Source organism: Botryllus schlosseri, chromosome 14 (assembly GCF_051294905.1).
Source record: "Botryllus schlosseri isolate E-star chromosome 14, Bs_hap1, whole genome shotgun sequence".
NCBI classification, from domain to species: domain Eukaryota; kingdom Metazoa; phylum Chordata; class Ascidiacea; order Stolidobranchia; family Styelidae; genus Botryllus; species Botryllus schlosseri.
In genome coordinates, this window is record NC_137249.1 from 23,488,632 (window position 1) to 23,510,057 (window position 21,426).

Consider the following 21,426-nt stretch of genomic DNA (forward strand, 5'->3'; position numbering starts at 1 on the left):
ATAGCTATAGCCTAATTCAGTCGTTATCTTCCAAAAAAATTTCGCGCTTCGCGCGACCAGGGCCTGATTGCGCACTGCACAGTTGGATGACATAATGTTATCAATTTTAGAGCGTAGTTAAATAAGTCTTGTTTGCAATGTTTCATAATTCGGTTCGCTCCTATCGACGACTAAAAAAGGTTATAAACATTCCCGTTGCCCGCGCAATGGTTCGTAAATCTCAGGTGTCCCTTTCGCTGATATAGATAAAAGAAATTATTTGCAAATTACAACTCAGTTGCATAGGGGAAGATAATCGCAAGAAGCTTTTTCGCGATGCAGTCAAAATTGATGCAATTTTTGGAATTATACCATGATACTGTGACAGAGAAAATGCATCGGCTGGTTTTGTAAATTTGTAAAAATATGTAAATATGACCAAACGATGCTTCCCATTTGACAAAATTGAAAATATTTGTAGTGTAGCTTAGCTGTTTGGGTCGAACAAATGATTAAGAAAGACTGCAAGTCCCAATCCTTGAATACTTGATTAAGTACATGTAGACTAGACATAGGCTATGGTCTTTGACTACTTAACTAAAGTCCATTTATGACCGATGTCTATTACTAGTAGTAAGAGTGTTTGTGCTTGTAATCAGGATATTGTGTAATGACAAAATTATTAAGTTCAATTTCTTTATTAGTTGCTGAGTCATACACAAGAGCTACACTTGGATTTTTTATCTAGATTTTTATTATACTGGATTGGATATCTGCCATATTTGAATGATTCACATTTCAGGATGTTAAAGAGTCCATGTTATAAAAACTTGAATAAGGAAGGATATTTAGCAAATCTATATTTCATGTTAATTGCATAGTGGATAATTCGAGCTGTGCCACAATGAAACAATTCAGCATGCCACAGTTAATCATATGTTTGCATATGTTTAATGGTTGTATGATAGTCATTCAACCGACAATGTGGCATATAATTTTCGAGGTAAATTGGTAATAATGCTGGAGTCGGAGTCGGAGTCGGGAGTCGGAGTCGGTACGTTTAAAGACCCAGGAGTCGGAGTCGGAGTCGGAGTCGGTACGTTTAAAGACTCAGGAGTCGGAGTCGGAGTCGGAGTCGGTATATTGAAAATGTGTGGAGTCGGAGTCGGAGCCGGAGTCGGTGGTAAAATTTACCGACTCCACAGCCCTGTGAGGAACCGCCATAATGCTACGTCGGTTCATTTATGTGGTTTTGTGTTGTGGCCAGGACCGAAAAAAATTTTTTCAGCCCACTCCCATCCAAATAAACACTGCTCTTGAGCCCACCATATGGTACTCGATGCCACTTGTGGGGGGCTTACTATATGCATCTGGTTGTTAAATTTTGTGAATTAAATCTGTCTATTCTGTAATATGGATTCGTACATATATTACTATAAAGTTTTAACGGTCAGCACTTTTGCCCGGACTTACTCACGACCTATTTTGGAAGTTGATTACGTTCAGCATCTTCGCGAACCCTAGAATAAAGGCAGACGACCCCAAGGTTTATAGCCACTATCTTTGACTAAAGCATCTAAATGGCCTTCCGACTCTAGGAATATACCGTTCTCCTTTAAATGCGATTACAACTAGACCTATTTCGGTAAATGGGGGTTATTTTTAATAATTTATTATGAACAAAAAAATTGATCCTATTTCAAGCCTTCAAAATTCCGGACATTTTGGCATATTTCAGAATTCCTCCCGGACGCCAGTTTGAACAGTGAAATTCCGGACATGTCCGGGAAATTCCGGACGTATGGCAACCCTAGACTATAGCTCAAATTTAGTGTAGTGTTATACAACATGTGAATACATATGCATAAAATGCATTGCACATAATTTGCAGTTATCGATATTGGATTTATGTGACAAACGATTGTCAGTGGATGGATACAATGATCTGGCAACCTTGTTGAAGAAAAGTCAGTGTACTGTCTTGAAAATGCTGGAATGTGATCTGACTGAAGCGAAATTACTTCGACTGCATCAAGGCTGCTTCGAAACTGGCGTACAGGTGGGCATTCTAAAACATCACGTTCATGGATGTGATACGTATATCATATTACTACAGCTCGTAGGTATCGAGGTTCGTGACGATTTCATGGACCATAAAGGACAAGCAGCTTTTGCATCATTAGTGTGTGAAATGAAGTGCACGTTTGTCGTATTGGCCAATACGAAAATGCTCGATATCCTGTATCGGGAGTGGAAGGAAAGAAGATATACGGTGAGGTAACATTAAGATAAATCTAAATTTATACTACCAATGCTTTACTTTTCCTTTAGTTCCGTGAACTAAGACTGGTGGAGAAAGGATATCAACCCCAAAGTGATATTATTCGATTGATTTGCCGCATCATGGCAGACACAGTCCACATACTGTTCTTAAATGGTTGGATATTAACCCAGGATCAAGAAAAAGAAATAGTAAGAGCTTTTCGGCAGATGGTTTCAAAGGTATGTACATACTTTGATTATACCTTTAGTCAATGTCCCTGGTAATATTTGTGCATTATGGTCACTTCACTCTATTTCATTTGAATGGGTTAAAGTAGTGGCTCTCAACGTGGGCGATTGAAATCGAGTTATGAAAATATTAGAACGCCCAGTCAGATATATTTCATTACTCCGATTCCGGTACAAAATCAGGGGTGTAGCAGCCACTTGGCGGTTCTGGCTCTGCGCCAGGGGCGGCAGGCTCCAAGGGGGCGGCAAAATGAGGCTAACACAGTGTACACAGCCGGCTAAAGCAGCGTAATTGGTAGTCCTATAGCTGGCGTCCCGTGAGCTAAACTTTATTCAAACTGGTCTTAAACGAAAGCTAGTGTCACGCTAATTCCGAAAACACGAATTAATATGTTAGTGGAACCATTCCAAAATAGCCGTCAAGGCCGCGTGTTCCTAACAATGGTTGGTTAGTTAATGCAAAGCTACTTCATTCGACACCATAATTATACTCGTGTCTGGAACTTCATCTGACCATTGGTGTTTCAATTGAGAGCTGTGCGAGGAGCTACTCAATGCTGAAACTGATTAAGTCTTATTTACGTTCTACCATGAATGATGATCGGCTATCAGCTCTATCGATAGCAGTGGTTCTCAACCTTTTTGTATTCGCGGACCACTTTTAGACCACCACGGACCCCCGTGGACCCCCTCAAGTTTCCGTTCAAAATTAGCTCAATTATCGTGCAACCGCCAACTGTCTCGTGCAAACATTGATTTTAGGTTAGTAATAAACAGCCAGAAAATGAGTTTTATTCAAAATAACATTACACTATATGTCAAAATTGGGTAGACTTTTAATATTTCGAAACGAATTTTCCCCCTGTATTTATTGTCTTGAAAATTCTCGTCTTTGATTGGATATGAACGAGTGCCGAAAGTCCATTTCTACAAAGATATAAGATATATTGGTGGCGAACGTAGTATTAACGCGTAACGCTTCCGACGATAGCTTTTGGTGTGTGTTTGTAATGAAGCATATCATGTCCACGCAGCCTATAGTCATTCCTATCTAGCACAGCGGTTCCCAACCTTTTTCGACTCATCGCCCCCTTTTCAAGCTCAACGCCGATCATCGCCCTCCAGATTTTGTGAACCGAAAAATCGCTATACAATCTGTAATCATCGGCGGGTTGACTAAAAAGGGTCAACTTTACGGCTCGTTGTCGAAATGGGGGAGATATCGCCCACGTTGGGAACCACTGATCTAGCATCTCATCTTGAAGGTATTTAGTGGTTATATCACAGAAGATAATGGATCTCGTGGCGGCGCGGTTTCAATTCCTTCATTGCGACAGATCAGGAAAAAAGTTCAGGAACTTCTATTTCAAACGAATGTTTACAAATTTGCTGCGACTGACAACTGCAAATCCAAATTCCTATCTCCAACATTTAATTTTTCAGAAACCTTAACAAAACATTTATAAACAGCAATATATGTTTGCATCGGCATGCCATTGGTAAGTTGACAATAAAATGAGTTTGCACAGTCGGATATTTCATCTCAGACGACCATTTTAATGACGTGAGTCCTAAAGTTTTAGTAATTATGAAGCGAAGCGAAAACTGTCCCATGCTTTTCCTAATTAAAAAAATGTAAATTAGGTTACCAATGACTTTACAATGACCAGAGGCTTCGCAGACCCCCTGAAAATGCTTCGTGGACCACCAGGGGTCCGCGGACCCCCGGTTGAGAACCACTGGTCTATAGAAAGAGACTATATACGTTCAAAATCTTGAATTTGAGAATATTATCGCTGATTTTGCATCGGCAAAGCCCGAAAAGTCAAGTTTTGAGACGGCTAATGATTTATTATTTGCACAATACATTCGTTCGCTATTTCTTGTCTTTAATATTTTTGGCCTTATTAAGGTTCAGACGGTGAGGCTGAGACGCAGCATATTACTTGTAATTATTTTTATTGACAAGATTATTTGAACATGAATCTATATTGATATTAGCTGCGGTGTACTTAGGGGGGGCGGCATTTTAAGCGAGAGCCAGGGGCGGCAGCACATGCTGCTACGCCAGTGTACAAAATACCCATGAAAAGCCAGTTATTCTGGATCTGCTGCAAAAGTTTACTAAAAAGAGGTCAACTCGCCACCAACTATCCTCAGATACTAGGATCGCAGCATAATGTATACATTTTTATTCAATTTACCATCTATCAGAGTTAGCTGTACAAAAGTCCCTATTATATATCTTATTTCCCAGTAGCGGACCCATGTTTTTTTGGGGGGTGGGGGGTCGATAAATATATCTCGAGATTGATAATGGAGCGATGAGTCAAAAAACGTTGGAAACCGCTGGGTTGATCGCGGGATTACAGCTACGACCAACAGTATTCCGAAGTGACACTTTTTCCGTATCCAATGTTGGTTTCCTACAAAGCTCAATAACCCAATAACCTTAAAATAAAAAGCCATAGGAATATATTTTACCGACTGATTTAGGAGTCCCTGAGCTTAGGGAACAAGAAAGCTGATCACAACTTCCCATCCTCCATTACAAGCAGTTCCGGTATATGTAGGGCAACAACGATTACTGAGATTATGCATTTAACTTCCGCTATAAAGTAATTTGCCAAGTGACGGGTTAATTTATATCACAGGCACGCTTACTTTGGCTGAATGGACGTGAATTCACAAAGGATAAAGGTGTTGTAAAGCGACGGTCGAGTGGTCGTACGATAGGCAAGCCGAAGAGGTTCCAACCGGCTTGATTGCTAGATTGTTTGATTGTTTTGCATTGAGTTAATTAAAATAATTACCCAGTGCGTGTTACCTAGGGTGTAGCATACGTTGGGTGGTGCTCTGTAATTCAGTTCGCTTTTAAGTGTTATCTACGGAGTTACATATATGGAACGACGCGCCGAATTGGAATGTTTCGAAGGTTATTGCGGGCTGAGACGCGCTGAATTGGAGCGTTTTAAAAACTATTGCGGGTTGACAAGGCATCGCATTTAAGCTCTCATGGTGTGAGGTATTGGAGTAATTTCTCGTCTTGACTTTGACTTACCTGTTTGCAAGGCAACTGTGTTTTTTTTGGGGGGGGGCCGTAGTCGAACTTTTGTTGAATTAGTTCGATCAACTGTCGGTGGTGATTCGAATTCAACAGTATGCGTTATTGATGAATAACAAATATAACGAAAATAATTATTCACGACTTCACATGATACCTATTGCGATATAATTGATCACCAAAACAATCGACGAAGATTATATATATTGAAGATATTCGAAACAAATAGAAAGTTACATAAAACATATTATATGCAAATTAGCAGCTGTAGCCTATTAGACGTTTACGATTTAACATGAATCGTAAATATAAATAATAAATTGTGGAATCCGCAAGCGTGTGGTGGTTTTATTTCCTTCAAAACTGCAGTCGACCAGTTTTCCATGGCTTATAAAGTTTCTGTTTACTGCAGTGGTTCTCAAATTTTCACACACACACCCTAGATGACAATGGAAAATGACGCGCCCCCTTATCGTTATACGACTCATACCAAAATGAAATATTAAACGAGCCGCCAGAATGTTTGTATTTCCAAAGCATAGTTTGACAGCATGAAAAATTATGACTGTTGAGAGTCTTCTATAATATGAAATTCGGACTATACACGGAGCAATAGCTAAAATTTGCGGATAACTAGCGTCGAGCACGAAAAAAATTTCAGTTGACTATAATTCCTTCAAAGATTTCATGTGTAATATGTGTAATGTGATGTGTAATGTGTAAATAGATGTTTGGCGATTTTGGTTTCTAATCCGTACCATTAACCCACTTGATCTAAGTAGCGCAAAACGTACCTGACCATAAGCTAAATGAAAAACTGAAGTCACGGGCCGCATGCCATTCAAACTTGGCACTTATTCGCAGGACAAACAATATTTCTATACGGGTCGCAGGTGTTCGGCCAGAGAATGAACCAATTTATTAGTACTTCTGGGAAGCCATAAAGTGTGATTCGCAATAGTGATATTCTACAAAATGTGTCCCAAATGAAAGTTTCAACACAATTTAATCTCATTCCGATTTCAAGAAATATCATTTCTCTCCCGTGGCTCTGCGCCCTCTCATGATGCTTTCACGACCCTAGTGTGACAAGAAATTGTCTACGTATTTGAGTGATCAGTGATAGAGGGCGCGGGTTATTCGTGGAAGATCACGAATGAGATCTTTGTCATCACTTTAAAACTAAATTGATGATGTCGTGCAAAACTAATACAGAAATCAAATAGTTACAACGCAGGCTTCAAAACCACTAACGCAGCATGGACTTTTCTAATCCAGCAATTCAGCAAAAATCCAGCAATTTTGACTTAGGAAATCATATAGATCAGTGCTTTTCAACCTGTGTGACGGTTCGCAACTGTGCGAATGAAAAAATTGCAGTGTGAATGACGGGCATGGTGAGAACGGTGCGAATGAAAATCCCGGATGAGTGCGAATGACGAGGGTGGTGCGAATAAAAATCCCGACTGAGTGCGAATGAAAATCGTGGATAATAATTGCTAATTTTTCTGACCTGGAATAATTCAAATAAACCTAATAAGAAATTCAAGGGCACTGTAACTTCTGTTGTTGCCACGCAATTGTAAAAACTTGTTCAACTTACGACCCACCACTAAACGTAGCTCTCACAAGCCGTAGTGAATTAATATTTTCGCACTATATTTATGACGTAACCAAAAGCCAGGTTTGGGGCAGCTTGTGTAGTTGCAGACATATAGTCAGGGTTGCCATCGACATCGACCCAAAAATAAGGACAGTCGAAAAATTAGATTAACATGTGAAAGCGCTTTTGTACATACTTTGTATTTATACGAGCCCTGGCTGGCCTATCACATTCCACACTTTTCGTCAGAAACAATCTAATCCAGCAACGCCTTGTTATTAGAAAGTGCTTCATGGATCTCACGACGGCTCAGGTCTTGGTTTACCTTTACTCAGGGCCAAAACAGTAGGGATGGTGTGAACGCGAGGTTCACGTTCGCGTTCTGTGTGTGAACCTCGGAAATTTAGAGGTTCGCGTTCACAACAGAACCTTGGTAGGTTCTGCACTGTGAACCTTTTTCATATATTACAATTTTCACTTCATCGTTGGTTCAAATTTATTTCATTTCAACAGCAGGCCACTCTATGCATGGCGCTATAGGCATACAAAATCAACACTAAACGAGCATGTACCTTGACCATCTCAAAAGTTTTACTTGCTTTGTTGCAAAAGTTTCCTCGAAATATCCAACTTGCCGTTTGTAAATGTCTATTGACTTTCTGCTGCGAGCTTGACCCACAATCACAAAATATCACGAGCGAAATAAGCTACGTAGTCAGCGAATGATGTTTATTCAACTAATCAATCTAGCAGGCGTATGGGGTCAATCTTGACTTCATATGTTTACTGGGTCATTAAAACCAAATCGGTGCGATTGAGGTGTTGGCTACTGCTGTATAACTTGTTAATGGGGTAGGCCTGCTATAGGTAGCAAGTATAGAAACCCGTTGCACACTCGGCTCAATATCAATGTACTCAGACGCCGAATACATTTTCCGATCTGTCATACGAAAAAGGTGACTCGAGTCTGACTTGAGTCAAGTCATAACTCGAGTCATCCAAACACTGCTACAAGGCTATATCTGTATCTTCCTCGCCCGACGGCCTATGCACATCATGTAGGCCTACTCATGGTATGCATATACGCAGATCCCCAGATCGTGTGTATGTATATTATGAGTCGGTTTATATGCCGCAAGAACATTAAGGACAAAAATAAACTACGTCCCTTCCTTTCCTTATATTCCCTGGTAAGTCCTCGTCAAAATTGTTGGCAAAGCGACGAAAGATATTGATTTTATGGGATTATTATATCATTTGATTGCCCCAGTCGATACATTTGGCGACGTTTAAAACGTCAATATGTATTTCAGCATCGTGACGTAATGTTGCCCGAGTCGTCGCTAGGTATCATGTACATTAATATAGGCTATCATTTCATTGAAGGATAGATTGGAATTAGCAATATGACGCCCCGTGACGTCATGAGGTTCACGTTCGTGTTCACACAGAACCTTTCAAAAAGGTTCGCGTTCACACGAACCTGAACCTTTTAGAGGTTCACACCATCCCTACAAAACAGCACTTCGTCACTCCAACCAAAAAGAAACGTTGATCTTGCCCTACCCCCCCCCCAATAGGGGTAAAAACCAAACTTCCTCACCTCGTTGTGATTAGAGGCGTCAACCTAGATGGGAAAAGGCCGTACACCAAGTTGAGACAAAATCGTTTTCCGAGCGTATGGAGCAAGAACTCCAGTAACAATGCTTGTAGTCTTAGTCGAGGCCGAAGAAAACTTAATGGCGATGTTGGAATCGGGGAATATTGCTTTGAACAATTGCTCAACAATTGTGCAATCGTTGGTGAGGAATGATTGCTGGTGTTAGACAATATGGAATGCCCAGGTACCCTCTGCAGCAGCTGCCTTGTAGTCTGTGGTCGTTGGTGCCGATCGACTTGTGGAAAAATTATTCATCGTTTGGCTAAAATTAATCATAATGACACACTTCTTGTGTTTTGGGGTATTAATGTGAATTGAAATAGTGGTCTTTCTTATGGCCTCCAGGTTAATATCACAATTGCAGATATTGCAATGTGCGAAACACCCGGCCTTCATTTTCGTTAGATACCTTTGAATTCTCGCATAAGTGTCACGAAAAACGATTTTACACCTGCTCATTTTAACTAATCAGATTTAGCCTTACTAGTAGCTAAAACTATACGTCCAAGTGCAATATAAGTTAGATAAATTTATCAATGATTTATAGCTTTACTACTTTTTAACCAATGTGTCGACTACACTGCGCCTTTTTTCACTACGCACTAAATGCTGCCTTCCCCACAGCTTGAGCTTATTCTGTTGTAGACCAGACAGCAGGAACCTGGTATTGCTGTTTACTGCTAAAATGACGTCCGCTGCAATAGCGTGGTACAAACGAAACTGCTATACCACCACTCACTGCCCTAGCTATCTCACCACTTAGAAGTCAAATCTTGTGGTGTGTACGTCATGAGAGTTCCTTTCATTTATGATGTCATAAAATCCCTACGAAAATGCATAATTTTAGAATATTATGAAACACAGATACCAGAGGAAAACGATCCAATTTCAGTAGTGGTAGAAAATAAGACAAAATAAGGACGTAAGTCGAAAATAAGGACATATATTAGAAATAAGGACAGTCGAGTTTTCTAAGACATGGACCTTCAAAATAAGGACAAATCTTAGAAATAAGTACGGTATGGCAACCCTGCATATAGTATATCAGCAGCCCGTCTGAGCCTGCGACAGGCTGAAAAAATGACGTCAAATTGACTTTCTGCTTTCTTTCGCTAAACAATCATCATACTTTCGCCATAACTGTTCGATTAATGCGAAGCACGAGGATAGTGTTAAATACCATCATTAGAGACTCACATTTGCAGTTATTGTAACGCAAATTTATACCCCATCAAGAGTTATTAAAGTATTGACCGCAAATGGTATAATTTTGGGTCAACTTTGTGCTGGATGTATCCATGTGTATATGTATGTAATATTTGTTGAATTTATTGCAAAAATCTTGCGATAGTTTTTACAAATCCAATGTCACGGTATTGGGTACTGTAGCCAATAAACGAGACACGCAGAAAATATGGCTTTATAATGAGAATTCATGATAAGATTTGACTGGTGAACATGGTCGAAGATCGTTTGGATGCACTAGTTTAGGGACTAGGGATGAGCAACGAGCGATTTCAGGCCCATCAGACGTATTCATTTCGAGGCCAAGCCCTTCTACGTCGGGTCACAGGACGACGTAAGGTTTTGGCCAACAAACCACTGATAAAATGCGGTGCCAGAACATAAGCGTCGACAAAGCCTGGCTAAAAATGACCGACGCTGGACGGCCGAACCCCTCGATACGGATATGTTCCGTTGTCGGCACGAAATAGTCCCGTTAGTAGTACAACTGCGACACGCAGTGGAATTCAATTCACCCTAATTTGAAATCGCGTGCGTCAGACATATTTTGTAGAGCTGTGTTGGAGAGAATTGTGGTGTGCGCGTTCTGTATGGCATACACGTCCGTAAAATCGTAGCATACTACTGTAATATTTAAAATGAATTCCTTTTCATGGGTGAGGCTCGGGTCGCGAGATGCCACAAAAACCAAGATTTTGGTGATAGTCTAAAACGCTGCTTTAACGTTATCAAACTATTATGAATTCTCAAGTTAGATCGAGCTAAAGAGCAGAACACACATTATCGTGAGTTTAGTTGCTCTTCCCACATACTCACGAGACAGAAAAAGGGAAATCGAAAAAAAGTAAGGGCTACTTATCATAAGGTGGCGAGCTCTAATGTGCCTACGCTCCTTGGTCGTTTGTACCTTATTTTCCAAGAGATAGGGCAAAAGTCTGAACACAAACAAGTGGGTTTTTCACCCATTCGACATACTGGAACCTCTTAGACCTTTTTGTCAGCTTTCAAAATCGATTTCCTTCAGCAAGCATTTTTCACTCGTGAAAAAATACGTTGTATTTTGGATAGGAGTGCAGAACAGATTTTAAGACCTGGCCATCCAGCACTAGTAGACATTCTTGTACAAAACCCAACAGCTTGTTTGGCCGAGAAGGGTTTTACAAAAATTGTTGAAATCAAAACGAGCGAAAATAGTAGCCTTTTTCATGACATACTTGATCGCTTAAGATACACAGTAGCCAATTTGTTGCACATCTGAACAAATAAATGTTGTATTTGAATCTTCTTTTTGTATAACAACTTTCGCTTAGTTTGTTTTTAGTTTTATTTTACAAAAAAAGAGCGAATGAAGCTCAAAAAGGTTGAAAAGCACTGATATAGATATATACATTATGAATTTTTACAAATCTGGAGAAAATATGTTGCACGGTTTTAAATAAATGGTTCGAATTATTTTCAAATGTTCCTCTCCGGATCCGGTCCTTGCAAAGGTACTAAGGAAGAGAATGCCGAAATATAAATTCCAATATCGTTTTATGCGATTCACAAATTACATCTTGCGTCAATGGTAGGGATGGTGTGAACCTCAGAAAGGATCAGGTTGATGTGAACGCCAACCTTTTTGATAGGTTCTGTGTGAATGCAAACGTAAACTTCATGACGCCACGTGACAACATATTGCTAATGCCAACCCTAGATTTCCGTGAACTGATATACTACTGTACAGATACTATAGCTAGTGACGACTCGGGACACATTATGCCATAACGCTGCAGTACATACTGACTTTTTAAACGTGGCAAAATGTATGAACTGGGACAATTAAATGATATAATAATCCCGTAAAATTTTCAATCGCTCTGGCAGGAATTTCAACGAGGACTTGCAAGGGAATATAAGCTTACGCCTGAACGATCTATAGCAGGAGCGGGCAACTTCTCCGATCAACGGGCCGGATATGTAGAAATGAAGTAATTAGCGGGCGGGGTGACAGATTATATACAGTAATCGCGTATTTATCCACATATTCAAGAAATAAATCGTATTTATTGTAGCCTATTCAAGTTTAAAGCATAGATATCCAAACAGTATTTGATGAATTTATTAACAATTGCTGTTGAAGTCAATAAGACATCAGTGGTCGGTCAAATTTGTCGCAAAGTTCTTTGAGCTCTTGCTGAATGCCGTATGAAGAAACTCATAGTAAAGGCTACACGTGAACAACAGTCATTTTGGAATGCAGCCTTGCTTCGTTAGTGTTCAAGGTCGACAATGTATGTAGACCAGAATAGAGCAAGTAGTTTCATATCCATCTGTCTCACGTTGGCAAACTTGGATTCATTCTGTGACGCATAAAATTTGTCAATACTTTCAGAATAGAATTTCATTTTCAGGGTAAAAACTCTCTGGGGCCGGTCAAAATGCCTTCGCGGGCCGGATCCGTCCAGCGGGTCGTATGTTGCCCGTCCCTTATCTATAGGCCTGACCGGACAATATATTCGGCATCTGAGGATTGCTATACCTTGATATTGAGAGGAGTGTAAAAAGGTTTCTATTCTTGATACCGGTATTACCCCAAAAACAAGTTATACAAAAGTAGCCAACAACCCAACTGCACGGATTTGGTTGTTATGATACAATAAACAAATTAAATCAAGGTGGACCCGTACGTTTGCTAGATTTTTTTACATTAGACAACGATATCAATTTAATTGGTTGGTTGAATAAGCGCCATTCCCTGAGTTTTTATACATGTAGCCTAAGTCGCACTTGATGTTGCGTGATTGCGGGTCAAGCTCATAGCAGAGAGTCACTAAATACTCACAAACGGAAAGCCGGATATTTCGAGCAAACTTTTCTCGTGTTCTCGTGTTCATACCATCCCTAGTCTATGGCTTTATACGGAACCTTGCCACAGTAAGGAGACAAAATATTTATATACGCTACCACTCCGAGAAATTATATTTTGTGTATATTATTTAGTCCTGATTTCGTGTTTCCGCAATTATGCTCAATTTAACGGAAAAAGCTTAGCATGTTGAAGGTGTAAATGTCGAAACGGTCACAGGAGCTCGTGCTATGTGTCGATGGCGATCACGGCTGCCAGTGTAGCCTTCAATATATATATTATATATATTTACCTATTAGACTACTTTGGAGGACATGCCTGTTTTGCAAGCAGTTTGGTGACAATCATATAGCCGAGAGGCGCTAGGCGACTGACAATCTTTCGATTTGTCTTAAAATATCGATTCCGCGCGATGGTCACTGGTGATTAGCAGATTATACCGCAGCGTTTAGATCAGTGGTTCTCAACCTTTTTGTCGCTGCGGACCCTTTTTGGACCTTCACGGTCCTCCGCGGACCCCCACAAGTTTTCGTTCAAAATTAGCCAAATTATCAGGCGGCCGTCATCTTTCTTGTGCAAATTCTAACTGAGTCTTGTGAGAAACAACAACAAAATGACTTTTCGTGAAAATAACGTCATATTAGCCTATATGTAGAAATTGGGTAGATTTTTGTTCTTTCGAAGTGAATTTTGCAGCTGTATTCATTGTCTTGAAAACCCCGTCCTTGATTTGATATGAACGAGTGCCGAAGATATTTCCACAAAAATAGGTGTTGACGAATGTTATGATTGGCACCAAAATTGAGGAGCAGTTGAGTATATAATGAAAAATGTCCAGCCTATTGTCATTTGTATCGAGCATCTCATCTTAAAGTTATTCTGGAATAGTGGTTATGCATATCACAAGAGAAAATGAATGTCGCGACAAGGTTTCAAACCCTTCATTGGGAGAGATTATTAACAAAATAGGGAATTTCAGTAGGCTATTGGCAATTATAATAAGTTTGGACAGTAAGATATTTTATATCAGACCACTATTCTAATGATGTGAGTCCTGAAGTTTTAGAAATTATGAAACAAAACTGTTTCATGTCTACCCTGACCCCCGTTTGAGAAGCACTGGTTCAGAATATACACGAAATGTCCTCCAACTGCTGACGCCCAAATTTTGATCATGTTTAACAATATCTATTTGACCACTTTAGTTGTCATTGTAGACTTATTGAGACATTTTGAACTTTTTATCACCTTACCATCTCAAAATGAGCATTATCATCACACTTTATGCTAAGCGTCTGGAACCCTTTCATCAAAGGAGCCATATTGACACAATATTTACAATCGTATATTCCAATGAGGCATATAGCCAGGGTTGCCATACCGTCCTTATTTCTAAGATTTGTCCTTATTTTGAAGGTCCACGTCTTAGAAAACTCAACTGTCCTTATTTCTAAGAAATGTCCTTATTTTCGACTTACATCCTTATTTTGTCTTATTTTCAACCACTACTGAACTTCGATCGTTTTCCTCTGGTATCTGTGTTGCATAATATTCTAAAATTATGCTTTTGCGTAGAGATTTTATGACATCATAAATGAAAGGAACTCTTGTGACGTACACACCACAAGATTTGACTTCTAAGTGGTGAGATAGCTAGGGCAGTGAGTGGTGGTATAGCAGTTTCGTTTGTACTACGCTATCGCAGCGGACGTCATTTTGGCAGTAAACAACAATACCAGGTTCCTGATGTTTGGTCTACAGCAGAATAAGCTCTAGCTGTGGGGAAGGCATTATTTAATGCGTAGTGAAAAAAGGCGCGGTGCAGTCGACACATTGGTTAAAAAGTAGTAAAGCTATAAATCATTGATGAATTCATCTAACTTAGATTGCACTTGCACGTATAGTTTTTAGATACTAGCAAGGCTAATTCCGATTAGTTAAAATGGGCAGGTGTAAACACGTTTTTCGTGACAATAATGAGAGAGAATTCAGAGGTATCTAATGAAGCTTGAAGGGCGAGTGTCTCGCACATTGCAATATCATCAATTGTGACATTAACCTGGAGGCCATAGGAAAGACCGCTATTTCAATTAACATTGATACCCCAAAACACAAGAAGTGTGTCACAATGATTAATTTTAGCCAAACGATGAATAATTTTTCCACAAGTCGATCAGCACCAACGACCACAGACTACAAGGCAGCTGCTGCAGAGGGTACCTGGGCATTCCATATTGTCTAACACCAGCAATCATTCCTCACCAACGATTGCACAATTGTTCAACAATTGTTCAAAGCAATATTCCCCGATTCCAACATCGCCAATATAAGTTTTCTTGGCCTCGATTAGGACTATAGAAGCATTGGTACTGGAGTTCTTGCTCCATACGCTCAGAAAATGATTTTGTCTCAACTTGGTGGTGGCCTTTTCCCATCTAGGTTGACGCCTCTAATCACAAAGAGGTGCAGAAGTTTGTGGGGGAGGAGGGGTTAGGGCAAGACCAACATTTTTTTTGTGGGGGGGGGATGACGAAGTGCTGTTTCAGCCCGGAGTAAAGGTAAACCTAGACCTGAGCCGTCGTGAGATCAATGAAGCACTTTCTAATACCAAGGCGTTGCTGGAGCAGATTGTTTCTGACGAAAAGTATGGAATATGTGATAGGTCAGGGCTCGTATAAATACAAAGTATGTACAAAAACGCTTTTTCATGCTAATCTAATTTTTCGACTGTCCTTATTTTTGGGTCTATGTCGATGGCAACCCTGCATATAGCAGTGTCAATAAACCAAGACGTAGCTATTGAAGTTTGGTGACGTCACTGTGAGAGAAGTCGAAGCTTCCTACATGGGATTCGTCGTGAGCACAATACTCTAGTTTTAATCTCTAAAGACCTGCATTAATGAAGCCATGCACTCAGACTTGGTGATGTTACAATGCGATCAGAAGGCTACATCCCGCGGGCTGACCAATTCAAATCCTTAATTCTAGAACATACATAATGTACGAAGCTCGGTCCTTGTGAACTCGTACTCGTAGCCTAGATCGCGTTACTAACTCGTGAGTTGACATACAAATTATCGCGACCTGGTGTTATCAATAAAATGTGACGTCGCTATAGCCGATGTCGATTACGAAATCACAAAAGGAATCAAATTGGCTAGGCTAGACGAAGTATATTATCTAAACCATTTTTTGACCCACACAAATGCTGTAATATAAATGCCAAAACGCAAATTATAGTACGAATTCTGAAAGTATGATGAAAACTTACGTTATGTGACTTCTTCCAACAAGTTTTGTCACTGTTTGTTTGTTTTAATATTCATGGCGCTTCGACTACATTGGTCATTTAACACCATAGGCCGGGTCAGGCCAGGCCAGGCTTTTTGATTACGTATTTACCGACTAGCGGCACGACCCACTTCTAGGGTTTTAAAAGACACTACTCTCGACACGCGGATCATGTGGCGAGGAGGGTCAATGTTGAATATATAGAGAGAAACGTCACAAAATCGGTGTAGGAACTCATTGTCAATTATTTCAACGGTATGATTGGTTACATTCCCTACATCAAATTATGGAAACAGAAATGCACAGTTTTGCGCATAATTGGGAAAGGAGCGGCTGACTGGGATATGATAATTCTTTCTCCTTGTTGAAGTGACAGTTATTTCTCCTGGTGGAGGTTTTCGGACCTATCTATTCTTCTGTCCATTTATTGCGGTCACGGTTGCTGCATTGCGTCCTATTGTCGACGTGGAAATTGTTGTCGTGAATCGCAACGACCTAATGACCGTCGATTACACGTACATTCAAATACGTACCTTTCACATATGTGATCGGTTGGTCCGTCCATTGGAGATTACTGCGTACACTAAAGACAAACCAGAATTTAACAGTAGGAACATGGAACATTCAATTTGATACTGACAGTCTGCAGTCGAGAGAGCCTTTCCGAAAGTGTAATTTCGTCGCTAAAACAGCATGCGATCTTTGTCGCCACTTCTACGTTACGGAATGTAATACTCGTGAATCCCTGACAAAGAGAACGGTCTAATGATCAACATAGTCATGGCGCCAAATTCAGTAAACTTACTCTAACTCTTCTTGGCGATTATGGATTTCTTTGATTACCACGACGCTTGATGAGAGCATCAAGAATGAAATCGAGGTATCGCATGCGAAATAATATGATGCGACAGGCTCCACGCCCGCCTATATCCAGAGGTGGTCAGTAACGAAGTACTTCTACTTTTTAGAAGTACTCAAGTAGTTTTCCTCTACTTCTGGTACTTACTCATGTAGATAAAATTTTCGCCACTTCTACTTCTACTTCATAATATTTTTGTGATCTACTTACTTACTTTTCGCTATTTTCAGTTTGTCAAGTAGAGGTAGTGTCTCCCCCCCAATTAGAAAGAGAAACTGGGGAATTCTCGGGCTGTTTTCACGGAGTCCTAACTTTCCATTTTTAGAAAATTTAAGTCGCGCTTCACATCAAGTAGATATAAAGTTACAAATATGTTTTCACGAAAGTTAATATCATTTTGTTGCATTGCACCGCATTGTAGCCCATATGACATATTTCATCACAGTAAATATAGTCCATCATAACGTTTGAAACCCCCGTTTTGCAATCTAGCATTTACCCATCATATCGTAATCTATAGAATCCCATGGCGCGTTCTAATCTGGAGGAGCGGGCTGTGACTTTTTGAGTGTTAGATCTGTTTTAGCAGACCACCATTAAAAATGTCCTGACAAAATACATAAAATGCATTATCCGCCTTTCTGATGTAGTATTGATATTTCTCGTTCCATTCGCAGTATTATTACTTGGAGTTCTAATTAGTTTTAGTTTTTTGGTCTGAAGAACATACATGTTCAAGTTTAAAAGCAAGTGTAGCATCGCCGTCTATTTTCTTAAAATACAATCACACTATAGGGCATTTTCGCGTTAGCCTACGTCGTATCATCGTATATGAATCACGCAAAGTGTTAACATCGTATCCATGCAACTTCTCCGTATTGCTCTTCGACAAAGCTAAAGGCCGTAATTTGCGTGAGGGAACATGGCATGACATTTTCTAAAACGGGATGCTCGAGTAAACAAAAGATTAGTACGTCATTTCCAGAGAAAAACTATCATTGGCATCTCATGATGCAGTCGAATGCTCATGCTGTCGGAAATTTATACCTTCTGGGATGCATCATTATGAATTGTGTATGAAGCTCTCTGCACCTTCCGCATAGCTCAATTCGCAGTTTTTGAAAGTCCATGCAAACGTATTATGATCGTTTTCAAAACTACTTACTTACTTGAGTAGATTTGAAGTCAGCAAATTCTACTTCTACTTCAAGTAGTTTGATGTTGCTTATGGAAGAAGTACTTCTACTTGTACTTGAGTATATTTTTCGTCGCTACTTCTACTCCTACTTCTACTTCTTTCTTCACTACTTTGACCACCTCTGCCTATATCTGCTTTGAAGGAATAGTTAGCTGGTATTCGGAGATATGATGTCACGTCGCAAATATATTTCGTCTACTGGGTCGTGTGGTGACCTTCCAGTAACAGATTAACAAGATAAAGGGGACCTTTCACATTCCAGATATGTCCAACAGTCTACCAATTGGTGGGGCGCCCTGCTTGAAAACTTTCGACATGGATGTAGGGGATATGTGGTACCGATGGATAAAAAATTACAAAATGATCTATGACCCTCGAATCTTCAGCCGAGAATAGCAGATCTTTTGCTGCCTCAACACTTTGATCCAAGCTTTACCTATTGCGGACATTTACATGAATTTTCGCCTTTTCAAAAAATATTTGTGAAAGTTCAAAATTTGTTGCTCGAGCGTATCATCGATCCCCATCCAGTGGGTCCAGATACGCTCAAAATCTCAAATTTTTCATCTTGTTTTGATGTGTACTATATTCTAAGCTACAGCAAGCCAATGAAGAATGTTTCCTCGCCATCTTCAGGGATAAAATAGATTATATCAACTCAAATGTTGGCGCAAAAGCACGTTTCGATTCACGTCCAAGCTTACAAAATTAATATACAATATATCTACACATATTACCAGTAAATCGACATTTTGACTTTCAAATACCTCGTTACAGCGATAAAACGCCACAGGTGATTAGGATTTGCAGCCTCTATAAATGCAGGCCGTGTTTCTGTTGTTAAGTGATTAGTTGGTCCAACTATATTGCTTGATTTGACTATGGTACCATAGGCCACCCACCGTATAAATATTATAATGTAATTGAAAATAGTCCACTCGAGGATAGCATTGAATTAAAAAATAAGTGGCATTATATCTCTGATACAACCCTACACTTCACATTAACAATCATGCCTAGTTTGTAAGTGTGGAAGTTGATATAGAAAAATGTATTCGTCGATCCAAATTTATTTCACACCCCCAAAACATAAATCATCTGTCACAGACCCCATAACTCACGCAGGTGGAATTTTTTTGCATGTGAGGAAAGATTCTGTCAGCAATCAATTGTAAACAAATTCACGTACCGTAATCATGGGATTATCACAGAGAATTTTTCATCTAATGTCGCGCGTTGTTGTGGTGTGGGAATTCGGTGTGGGATGATTCGAATTAGGAATGGTGTACTGTGAACCTCTGAGAGGTTCAGGTACGTGTGACGTCATGTGACGTCATATTGCTAATCCCAACCCTACATTTCAGTAAAGTGATATGTTAATGTACACAATTATCGACGAGTCAGGCCACATTACGCCACAATGGTGAGGTACATGCTGACTTTATATACGTCTCCAAATGTATCAATTGGAGCAATCAAACGATATAATAATCCCATCAATCCTTTTCTTCCGTCGCTTTGGCAACAATTCCGACGACGACTTGCAAGAGAATAATATAAGCATGCGCCTTAACGGTCGATGCAAGACCGGAGAAAGTATTCGGCGTCTGACTAAATAAGGTACATTGATATTGAGCAGAGTGTAAAACGTGTTTCCATCCTCGATGTCAATGTTACCCGAGTAACAAGTTGTACAGTAGCCAATACTCCGCAATCACACGGATTTGGTTTCTATGATACAATAAACATGTAAAATCAAGATGGATCCCGTACGCCTGCTAGAATCTTTACATTAGACAGCGATGTATTCTATATATCAATTTCATTGATTAATTGAACTAGCATCATTCGCTGACTATCTACGTGCGGAGCGCATCTTGCTTTTGATGTAGTGTGTTGGCGGGTCATAGAAACATCAAAGAGTCACTAGATATTCACAAACGGAAAGCTAAATATTTCGAGCAAATTTTTGTAACAAAGCAAGTAAAATACTGAGATTGGCAAGGTACATGCTTGTTTAGTGTTAATTTTGTATATTGCCAGCGCCATCCATAGAGTGACCTGAAGTTGAAATGCAAAGAAATTCAACCAAAGGTGTTATAATGAATTTTAATATATGAAAAGGTTCACAATGCAGAACCTACCAAGGTTTGTTTGAGAACGTGAACCTCTGAATATCTGAGGTTCACAAACAGAACCTGAACCTCACGTGACGGTCACACCATCGCTAGTTCGAAACAATAATAATTTTACAACAGGCCGATATTCTTTCTTTTGATTACGTATCTGCGGACTTCGGCTCACGTCAACGCTCATGGATACTTTTAATGCGAAAATTTGAGTTGGTCAGCGGCACGACGGCCTTCTTCAAATCAAGTAATGTATTCGGACTTAACATTGTTAATCATCGAAAGTTACCGAATCCTAAAGCATAATAAAAAATCTACGAACGGTGCTACAAACAATACAACAGTCGCAGAGAAGCTTTACTAAACTAGACGCTATCCTACCGTTAAACGTACATGTCATGTATATCCTGTGATGTTACGACAAAAATGTCACGAAAAACACAAATTAACAATAGTAGTCTAATAGTAAGTGGGGGATTAAAATATAGTCAATTCCTATCAAATCGGCCATTCGTCACAAACATGTCCTCCCTCAAACATCTCACAAATTCGCTACTCAAGTTCGCACAACCAAGGCACAGTTTTTGTCAAGACTTCAGAACACCGAGCTCTTTCACGTTACTTCAGTTTAAAATGGATCGAGGTTAATTTTTCATATGTTTCTATACTGGTAGAAACGTAATCTGTAAACGGATTGGGTATGAGCAAGCTATGACCATGACAATGTGATCTAAGGGGTAAGGACTTTCTCATTAATGAATAATGCGCATTTGAATAAAATATTCATATTTATTCCCGAAGCTTTTCGGCTGACCCTCGTCAGGAGGATATCGTCAGCAGTAGTAATGCGAGAATTCGAATAAATATGTTCAACAACATAGTTGAACAACAAAGTAACGTCATTTATGAACTCAAGTGCCACTGCGATTGTCGGTACGTAGGGAGAACTTCCAAACGGTTGCAGGACCGTATTAAAGAACACATCCCACCGTCTGTCAAATCTTATATCTCGAAATCGCAGCATAACAATCCGCTTGTT

General features: G+C 39.8%; 2 protein-coding genes across 1 annotated transcript in view; one reads left to right on the plus strand and one right to left on the minus strand.

The window, feature by feature from the left end:
* LOC145456242 (uncharacterized) overlaps positions 1-5,553 on the plus strand; it is a 49,287-nt gene extending 43,734 nt beyond the window's left edge. Inside the window, exons 5-8 of the mRNA XM_080334319.1 lie at positions 1,871-2,038; positions 2,096-2,251; positions 2,311-2,481; positions 5,145-5,553. Coding sequence (XP_080190445.1) covers positions 1,871-2,038; positions 2,096-2,251; positions 2,311-2,481; positions 5,145-5,255 — 606 coding nt within the window. The 3' untranslated portion in view covers positions 5,256-5,553. The remainder of the gene's footprint in view (positions 1-1,870; positions 2,039-2,095; positions 2,252-2,310; positions 2,482-5,144) is intronic.
* The window catches only part of LOC145456243 (uncharacterized), a 223,473-nt gene that overhangs the window by 180,781 nt on the left and 21,266 nt on the right, over positions 1-21,426 (minus strand).